The 9,644-nt window shown below is 27.8% G+C and overlaps 1 protein-coding gene across 3 annotated transcripts; it reads right to left on the bottom strand.

Moving 5' to 3' along the window:
* Positions 1–340: 340 nt before the first annotated feature.
* LOC130933327 (uncharacterized) lies at positions 341–4,157 on the bottom strand. 3 transcript variants are annotated; one of them, XM_057862915.1, is made up of 3 exons: positions 3,886–4,157; positions 2,104–2,282; positions 371–1,219 (listed from the first exon to the last, which is right to left on the bottom strand). In XM_057862915.1, exons 2-3 carry the CDS (start codon positions 2,182–2,184, stop codon positions 608–610), a joined length of 693 nt encoding a protein of 230 aa, XP_057718898.1. In that variant the 5' UTR covers positions 2,185–2,282; positions 3,886–4,157; the 3' UTR covers positions 371–607. The 3 variants fall into 3 exon arrangements, with proteins under 3 accessions (XP_057718899.1, XP_057718898.1, XP_057718897.1); XM_057862916.1 differs by lacking the exon at positions 3,886–4,157 and having other exon boundaries at positions 341–1,193; positions 2,104–2,398; XM_057862914.1 differs by lacking the exon at positions 3,886–4,157 and having other exon boundaries at positions 376–1,219; positions 2,104–2,394.
* Positions 4,158–9,644: the final 5,487 nt, after the last annotated feature.

Below are 9,644 nucleotides of genomic sequence, written 5' to 3'. Positions count from 1 at the left end.
ATGTTGATCTGACGCAATTACATGACATAATGGACACTACTTAAATGACGGTGCATTGATTTTGCGCCAAAACTCTTTGGAAACCACGTCGTTTTAGTTTTTTGAGTTAAAACTCTTTTCTTTTCAACTACGATATCATAAGTTGCAAAACAACAAAAAAATTCTTACCCTACGTGGTTTCCAAAGGGTTTGGAGGTGAAACCAATATGTCGTCGTCCAAGTAGTGTCCACCATATCATGTAATTGCGCTAAATCAGTATTCCAGTGACAAAAATAATCGTAGAGGCAAGCTAGAGCCACAATTGTAAATTTGAGAATTTTAATTGGAGCCAATAAAATTATAGAAGTCATTTTGAATCAGGGACAAATTAAAATTTAACTCACATGTCACACTATAATGAACTTTAATCTTTTATCTAATTTAAATTTTAATAACCTATGGTATAATTTTTGATAACTTACCCGGAGAACATTCCACACAAGAACATCATCTACAGAGTTAGTAGTCGCATCAAAACTCTTTGAATTAATCACATAAAGTAATAATTTAAATTAAAAATACCTCAGATTATATACATCATCACACACAGCGCGACATATTAGATTTTTATTTATGTTTCTTTTCCCGAGTCATATTCAGATTGAGATTGAATACTTGATGAAAAAGCCAAGGTGCTTGTTTCTTCAAACTCTCTTGTCTCAAACGCTCTTCATCAACAGCATCAAAATTTTGCCTAATAACAACTCCATTATTATTATGGAACCTTGTCTTGTTGTTGACATCACTTGACCCAGTTGAAGAAGAAGACAAGCTATGCCCTGAATCCCAAGTTATTGGTGTCACAATAACTTTCTTGATTATCTTGCGGTTGTTGTTGTTGTAATAACTTGAGGGCCCTAGTGTTAACTCAATCTCACTCTCTTCTATGAAATCTAAAATCCCATTATTATTATTATTATTATTATTATTATTATTATTATTATTATCTTCTGATTCTGCAATATGTTCCTCCAGCACAGGTGGTTGTTGTTGTTGTTGATCAAGATTGAATGGAAACATTAGTTGTGGCTTTTCTTGACTTGTACCCTTTTGATGATGTATATGGCCATTTGAAGTTATATTACTAATGGTGTTGTGGAAGTACCATCCTCCTTCACTTACTTCAATGTTCTTCATTAGTATCTTTTGAATCCTATATAAACGGTGAAGTTCATATACCTGTGTAGAATAAACATAAATTTTAAGTCTTTGGAGTTTGTAAAAGTATTTTAGAGTAAATGTTATTTTTTATCCCAATTATTTATTTAAAAGACAAAATACTCTTCATAATTTAAAAAAAATAGATTATCATTTGTATCCATGAAAGATATAAACGCTCAATGTATCCATATAAAAAATAAAACGACAATTGTACTCACGGAAGATAGTTTTCGTATGCCAAAAATACCCTAACGGACCAATTATGTAACCAACGTCCGGCTACTCTTGGCACACGGAAACCATCTTCCGTGGTTATAATTGTCGTTTTATTTTTATATGAATACATTTGTCAATATCGGTATATTTTATGAATACAAATGATAATTTATTCAATTAAAAATTTATAATCGTCAATCTTTAATTATCTAAATAATGAAATCAAATAATCCTAAACTTGATGAGCTGATGTGTCAGAAAAATTTAAATCACTAATAAAAATTACTTAGATTATTTACTTAAATGATTAGGGATTGATTAATAATTTTTTTAAGAAATGGTCAAAGACCAAAAAATACATTTATTTAGAGAATATTTTGTGTTCACAATTTGAATATGTTTGAAATTGAGAAAAATATAAAAAATGTAAACAACTAAAATAGTAAAATTGCGCCTAGAATGAAAGAGAGGATGAGACAAAGATAATAATGAAGGTTTTCGCCCCCAACTTTCTAAGATTCATATTGGAGTGTTATTGATATACAGATACTCCTCCAATGTCATGCTTCAAATTCGAAAGAATTCTTTGCCTAAGATACAACATACAAGACTACTGCTATATATTCTCGTTCTTCAATCAAGTTGTTTAATTACAATGCGGATTGAAATAAGAGAAAGAGAAGTACCTGTTCTCTGAAAGTTTGTTCATGTTTGAGCATGGCCATCTTCATGTATTCCTTGTCGCATGACCTCACAACCTTCTCCATTATTTCTTACCAATTTTAAGCGAGCTTTGATTTTTCAGTTAACTACCATTTGATTTGTTGGAAATTTGTGTTCACATGTGCATCTTCATGGTACCCCTCTATATGAGATGATAAATCATAAATAATGTAACTTATCAAATTGAAAGAGGTATTTATGTAGAAAAAAGAATATAGCTAAGGAATAAGGATGATGGAGTGGCCTTAAATCACTTAATACAAAATCATGACATCAACTTCCTTTTAACATAATTTGTCCGTTCGTTCCCTTGGCTGACTCTCACTCCAAAAATTTGGACCACAAATCCACAATTGAAATTGTACTAAAGAGAGGGGAAAAAATATCTTCCGACACCTTTATGTGTTGAATTTTCCTACCATAATAATAACCTCTCATATGATGTCATTATTCAACTTATCCTTACAATTATTGAAATATTTTAAATGCATAATCAAGGCAACATTTTTTTCCTCTTCTTTTCACATTCCCCAGTTTTAGAGAAAGCATGTTTGAAGCAATATCATTAGAGTTAGGGACATAAGAAATCCATATACTTTTTTCTTTTTTTTCTTTTTTATTTCTTTACCTTTAAAAAAAATAAAAAAAGTGTACTTTGTTTTCTCTCATTTATGGTATCTCTGCTACTATATTATAATTAAGAATAAACCACTAAAATTATTCTCAGTTTTTGAAAACGCTAATAAAAGTATCTTTTATTTTTTAATTTTATAATATTAAATATACATTTTCAAAATGTATTTTAGAGATTGTATTTTGATATATTTTTTACAATCATGATAAAAAGACCTTTTTATCCTTATAATTTGGTAATTTTATGCCAAATAAATGATTTTTTACAATTTATTTTGTTAATGACAAAAAATACTTTAAAAAATAAAAAAATTCTAGAAATAAAATTTTGATACAATTTTTATATGTATTTTTTAAATAGGTATTCAAGTATTCTTACAAAATTATGTTAAATACATAAACGCTTTGCTGAATACAAAAAACAGAAATACTTTTGTCAATATATATTAAAAAATTAAAGACAATTTTAGTAATTTACTCCATAATCAATGTTTCCTTTGTTAAACTATCTCAAGACAATTTTCTCTATTCACTCCACATCTTTAAGGGAATGAAAGTGATTTATGCAATGCTTTTAAGCGGCAAATTAAAGGTTCTAAGCAATTACCAAACATGATCCCCAACCATATTCCACATGTATGTGAAAAAGACTCTCAAGAAACTTTATTTGGGGTACCATATTTCATTTGTTTTGCAATCTTATTATTATAAAATTATCACATCATACATGACATAAATTCCAAACACTATCAATCTTTTTCATATTCAACTTCCTCCCCTACCAAAATAAAAAGATTAAAAAAAACGGAAATTCAAGAAAGAAACGATGAAGAACACAAAGCCAAACTCAAACCAAAAGAAAGGGTGTGTGTATTTTCTACTTTTAGTAGTTTTATTAAAAAGATAAAAGTATGCTTTTAGAAGTTTTTCCTTCATAAACTTTTAGAAACAAAAATTCCAAAAAAAAAACAAAAAACCAAACACGTCATTAATTTTAATAATAATATAATTGCCTTGTTAGAACTATGCTCTTAATAGATATGAATCCACTAAATTTCAACAAATAATTAAAGTTGAAAGAAACAAAGAATGAATAATTCATAGCTTCTAACCTCATCAAATAATTGAGTGAGCCAAGAAGGTACTCCACACTTTTTCTCCCTTGAGCAAGAAAACAACAAAGCAATGTAATAGTAACTCACTAGCTCTCTCTCTCAAAAGGGAATGAAAAAGCCAATATAAGAATCAAGAAGCTCCTCCTTTCAGCAACAGAAACCTTTGTTTCTTTTATTCCACTTACAAATCACTCTGCTCTAACATTGTATATCTCTTCTTGGGGAATTAAACAGAAACAGAACTACACTCTGTTTGTGGAAATTAAGATTCTCTCTGTTTTGAAAGACACACAAACCAATAAGGTGTGGTGCTATATTGCATGAGGGAAGTTTAGATTAGATTAGATTAGATCAGATCAGAGGCATGCCAAATTAATTAATAGATAAATATGTGTACATGCATTATTTGCATATATATATATTATTATTATTATTATTTTGAGGATCACAAGACCTTGTTTTGTTCAAGACAAATCATCAACATAACAGCATTGCCCCTGCTATGGTGAATCACATGCACCTAAAATTTTCTATAATTAAAATCACAGTTGGCTCACTTCCTCCCAATATAAAACAAAGGAAAGCATTTATATATTATCGCTATATCAAGTATCAGTTGAATTGCTAGAGATGATTTAATAATATCAAACGTTAGGTGATCCATACCATCGCAGATAATTTTCTAAATCAACATATCAATTATATGACCAATAAAATTTATTATTTTCAATCAATACTTAATTAATAAAAATATTTTTATACATAAAATTTAAAGAATATGGTATTAGTTAAACCATAAATATTAAATTTCAAATTTTAAATTTAAGATTTTAAATTATAAATTTTAATAATATAAAAATAAAGTATTACTTTAAAGTATTGGTTAATATTGATAAAAAAATATTAATTCTTAATATATTTTTTAAAATATTTGTTAATACAAAATAAAATTGATCTATGTCTTACCTATACTTCAAACATGAAAGAAAGGCTTTTGTGTGTTAAGAAAATATTTTAATTAAATAAATTAATAAAAAATACTAAAAAATTATTAAAATTTATTATTTTTTTACTATCAGTTAGCTATAAATATTTAAAAGTATAGGTTAAAATATATTGTTAGATTATTAGACTAAAAAAAATTAAATTAATAATTAAAAATAATAATAAAAAATAAATTTTAATCACTCTTTCTTTTTTTTTATCAAAGATAAGGAGACTCGAACTCGCAACCTCTTAGATGAATATGAGAAGCCTATGTCATTTGAGTTATAACTCATTGATATAGTCTCTCTATACTCATCTAAGGGGTTGCAAATTCAAATTTCCCTATTTTTGATAAAAATAAATAAATAAAATAATTTTAATCACTCTCTAGTATTTTATTATTTAAAAGATGTGATTTCGTGAAACCACATTTTAGTATCTTATTAACAATTTAAGTATGAATTGTAAATCAACTACATTTGGAGAGCGTGTATAATATATATTTTAAAGAGATATAAATATATTATTTTAAGGTTTTGAATCAATATATATTATATTGGCTTTTTTATTGTTTCCGCTTAATCCGAATTTGATCATTTGAATATGTATTGTCTCGTAGATTAGACATTATAATATATTTTTTGTGTTTGTTGTATTATATAAATATAAAGCCAAGTCTCTGGTGGCTATGTCTATGGTAACTAGTGGTGACTAGAGCTACACTTTTAATTTAAAAGTGTAGCTCTTCACAAAGAAAAGCGTCACCTAATGGAAAAAAGTAAATTAGAAGATTTAAGAGAAGAAATAATTAAGTTATCAAAATTAATAGATCAAAAATTAATGATTTTAACTAATGTTAATTATAATGACACCGAATTCTTAAAATCAATACAAAATGATTTTTCTCAAAATCTTTATTTTACTATAAGTTTTATTGAAGGACTTCAAAAACCTGAAAAAACTTATTTTTCACACGAAATTTCTAAAAAATGTTATCATGGAAATGATTCCCCACATCTATATCATACTTTTAACCCACAATTAAATTCTATAGTAGATATGCTTGAAGAAATATTAACATCCATAAAATTTCAAAGAAATAAGGAAAAAGAGAATCCCAAGGAAGAAAAATTTCAAAACATAATTAACATAACAGATTTAAAAGTAAAACCACCACTAAAATTATGAATATTGAAGAAAAATTAGAAGAAGTTACAATGCTTTTTAAACAATTAAAAATGGCTCAAGAAAATAATATTATGGAACAGGAATTTCAAATAGAAGAAGAATTAGTAAATTCTGAAAATATAGAAAATGAAGAACATATCTTAGATTATTCAAGTGACGAAGAACCAGCAATTCCAATACAAGTTAAAAATGAAGCTGGAACATCTAAGGATAATCAATCTCAATTTAAATGGGAAACATGTTTTGATAATTATGCTTTTAAAAAAGGGTTTATAAATAAAGATTCAAAATATACAAAAATACCATCAAAATACGTCCCTAAAATCCAGGAAATGGAAGGAGAAAGAATGCTTGACTTAGACTGTAAAAAGAATGAAAAAGAAATTTTCGAAAACTGGTTGAATTCCTTTTTATTAGAAGCTTTTACTAATCCAAAGCTTAGTGAATTGTCTGGAAGAGATATTTGGAACTACATAGGGTTTCATACTAAAGGAACTATAAGAGATTATATGACATCAATTTAGAAAAAGAAAATAACAATAAAAACAAAAGACAAAGAAATAACTATTGCCTGAATAAAAAAGAAAATTGTAAATGTTGGTATTGCCAAGAAGAAGGACACTACGCAAATGAATGCCCGAAAAAGAAGGATAAAAAGGATCTTACTAAACAAATAGAAATTGTTAAGTCTTGTTTTATGGAACCATTAGAAGAATCTGATGATAACTTAGACTATATTTTTGAATATGTCTCGGAAACAGACTCAGAGACTGAGTAATAATGCTACATTTATTACTATAAAAATAACAGAAAAGTTTATAAATGCTTTCATAGATTCTGGGGCAACACAATGCTTTGCTAGTTCAAATATAAAACTTGATTGGAAAAAATTAAAAAAACCATTAAGAGTTAGAATAGCTGACAAATCAATACATAAAATTGACCAAAAAGCAGAGATGGTTGAAATTTTTATTCAAAATTATAGGTTCATTGTTCCATCTATATATATGTTAGATTCTGGAATGGATTTTATCATAGGAAATAACTTTTTAAAGCTATATCATCCATTCATTCAAGAATTAACATATATAGTTTTAAAAGCTCCACACGATTTTTCAATAAATCAAAAATCAAAACGTATAAAAATACCAACTACTACTATAGATAAGATCTTAAAATTTAAAATATTTTCTATATTAGAAACATGTTATTTAAATCCATACTTTCAGATAAATATTCCAAAAAATAATCTTGAAATAAAGATAGAAGAACTCTTGGATGAAATTTGTGCTGAAAATCCTTTAGATATTAAAAATACAAATAACGAATTAGTAAGCATTAAATTAAAAGATCCCACAAAAGAAATAAATGTTCCAAATAAAATTCCTTATTCCGCAAGAGATAGAGAAGAGTTCTCATTAGAATGTAAAGATCTTTTAGAAAAAGGAATTATAAGATTAAGTAAAAGTCCTCATGCGGCCCCAGCTTTTTACGTTGAAAACAATAATGAAATTAAAAGGAGAAAACGAAGAATGGTAATAAACTATAAGAAAATGAATGAAGCAACTATTGGTGATGCTCATAAACTTCCAAGAAAAGATTCTATTTTAGAAAAAATCAAGGGAGCAACTTGGTTTTCATCTCTTGATGCAAAATCAGGATATTGGCAACTTCGTTTAGACGAAGAAACAAGGAAATTAACTGCTTTTACTTGCCCAATAAAAGAATCAACAAATGTGTTGTTTTATGAATGGAATGTATTACCATTCGGATTAAAGCAAGCCCCAGGTATTTATCAAAGATTTATGGAAGAAAATCTAAAAGAGTTAAATGAATTTGTTTTAGTATACATTGATGATATACTAATTTTTACAAAACAGGATAAAGAAGATCATCTTCAAAAATTATTAATAGTTTTAGAAAGATGTAAACAGAAAAGATTAGTTCTTAGCAAAAAGAAAGCAAGAATAGCAAAACAAGAAATAGAGTTTCTTGGATTAATTCTATCCACTCAAGGAAAGCTAAAACTTCAACCAAATGTTCTAGAAAAGGTAAATTTATTTCCTAACAGAATAGAAGATAGAAAATAATTACAAAGATTTTTAGGGTGTATAAATTATATTTCGGATCAAGGATTTTTAAAGAATATAACAGAATACACTAAAAGCTTATTTCCAAAAATAAGTACTAAAAAAGAATGGAAATGGGATGAAAAAGATAGTATACAAATTCAAAGAATTAAAGAATTATGTGAAAAACTTCCAGAACTTTATATTCCAGAAGAAAATGACTACTTAATAGTAGAAACAGATGCTTCAGACATAACCTGGTCAGGATATCTAAAAGCTAAGAAAGCTATAAAAAGTTTGGAACAAGAAAAAGAATCACTAGATTCTAAATATCCCCCAAAGGAATTACTTTGCAGGTATATTTCAGGGACTTTTACTCCAACAGAACAGAGATATACCACTCATGAAAAGGAAACTCTAGCAGCAATTAAATCTCTTAAGAAATGGAAAATTGATTTACTACCCAGAGAATTTACATTAAGGACAGATTCAAGTTACCTAACAGGTTTCATACGATATAACTTAAAAGTTGATTATAATCATGGACGATTGGTAAGATGGCAATTATTTTTGTTACAATATCCAATAAAAATTGAATATATTAAGGGTGACAAAAATGTTATTGCAGATACATTAACAAGAGAATGGAGTTCGTCTACAACGCATTAGATCAAGAAATCCAGAAATACGAACAAGAACTCGAAAAATGCAAGCATTGTCAACAAATAAGGACACAGATCCAATCCCTCAAGAAGGCCATCGAAGCAATGAAATCAACACAACAACCAAAACCATCAGAGTTCAGCCAGCTAAGCGTGGTGGACAAATCAGGTGAAGAAAAAATTACAGAAAATAAAATAATTGCTGAAATTATCAAAAAATCCACCCAAGATAAAAAATATTATGTAATTTATAATGGCCCCATGAAAGGAGTATATGATGCCTGGGAAAAAGCAGCACCATTTACACATCAATCAAGGATAATTCATAAAGGAGGGTTTTTAACACTGGAAGAAGCAAAGGAATCTTTCAGGGAATATGAAGCTCTTCATCCAGAGCAAACCCTAAAAAGAGCAGATAAAGCTCCAATTCAAACCCAGAGAACAGGAATAATAAGAAACATTCCTACAAGGGCTGAAATCAAGGAAAAGAAAAGGGTCTGTAGATCAAATCTCAGAGAAACTCTTAACATAGTCCTGAATTGGACTGAAGAAAAAAGAGCAATCTTGGGATATTATCCTATTGCCAAAGAACAGCTAACAAAGCTGGTTATATTTCCAGATGCTTCCCCATCTGACACCTATCAATTTTTTCAGTATGGATTAATTGATACAATTTTAATTTTTAATGATTTGAAAATTATTAGTGAGTTTCCTGCAGGATTCATTGATGCAGTAAAGAGATTTAAAAATATGATTGACAACGTAAATCCAAGGGATATATCCCTAAAATTTACGAATAGTCAACCTATTTTTAATGAAGAAGAAGAATGCTTGGTTCCAGCACATCAAG

The sequence above is a fragment of the Arachis stenosperma genome, chromosome 6 (assembly GCF_014773155.1).
Source record: "Arachis stenosperma cultivar V10309 chromosome 6, arast.V10309.gnm1.PFL2, whole genome shotgun sequence".
Classification (NCBI taxonomy): domain Eukaryota; kingdom Viridiplantae; phylum Streptophyta; class Magnoliopsida; order Fabales; family Fabaceae; genus Arachis; species Arachis stenosperma.
The sequence above is the reverse complement of the archived record's forward strand: the minus strand, read 5'-3'. Positions and strand labels throughout refer to the sequence as shown.

Coding starts and splice junctions, on each gene's coding strand:
- LOC130933327 (XM_057862915.1), bottom strand. CDS start 2,184: ATGGAGAAGGTTGTGAGGTCATGCGACAAGGAATACATGAAGATGGCC. Junction 1,220..2,103: donor AACAAACTTTCAGAGAACAG/GTACTTCTCTTT, acceptor TATTCTACACAG/GTATATGAACTTCACCGTTT.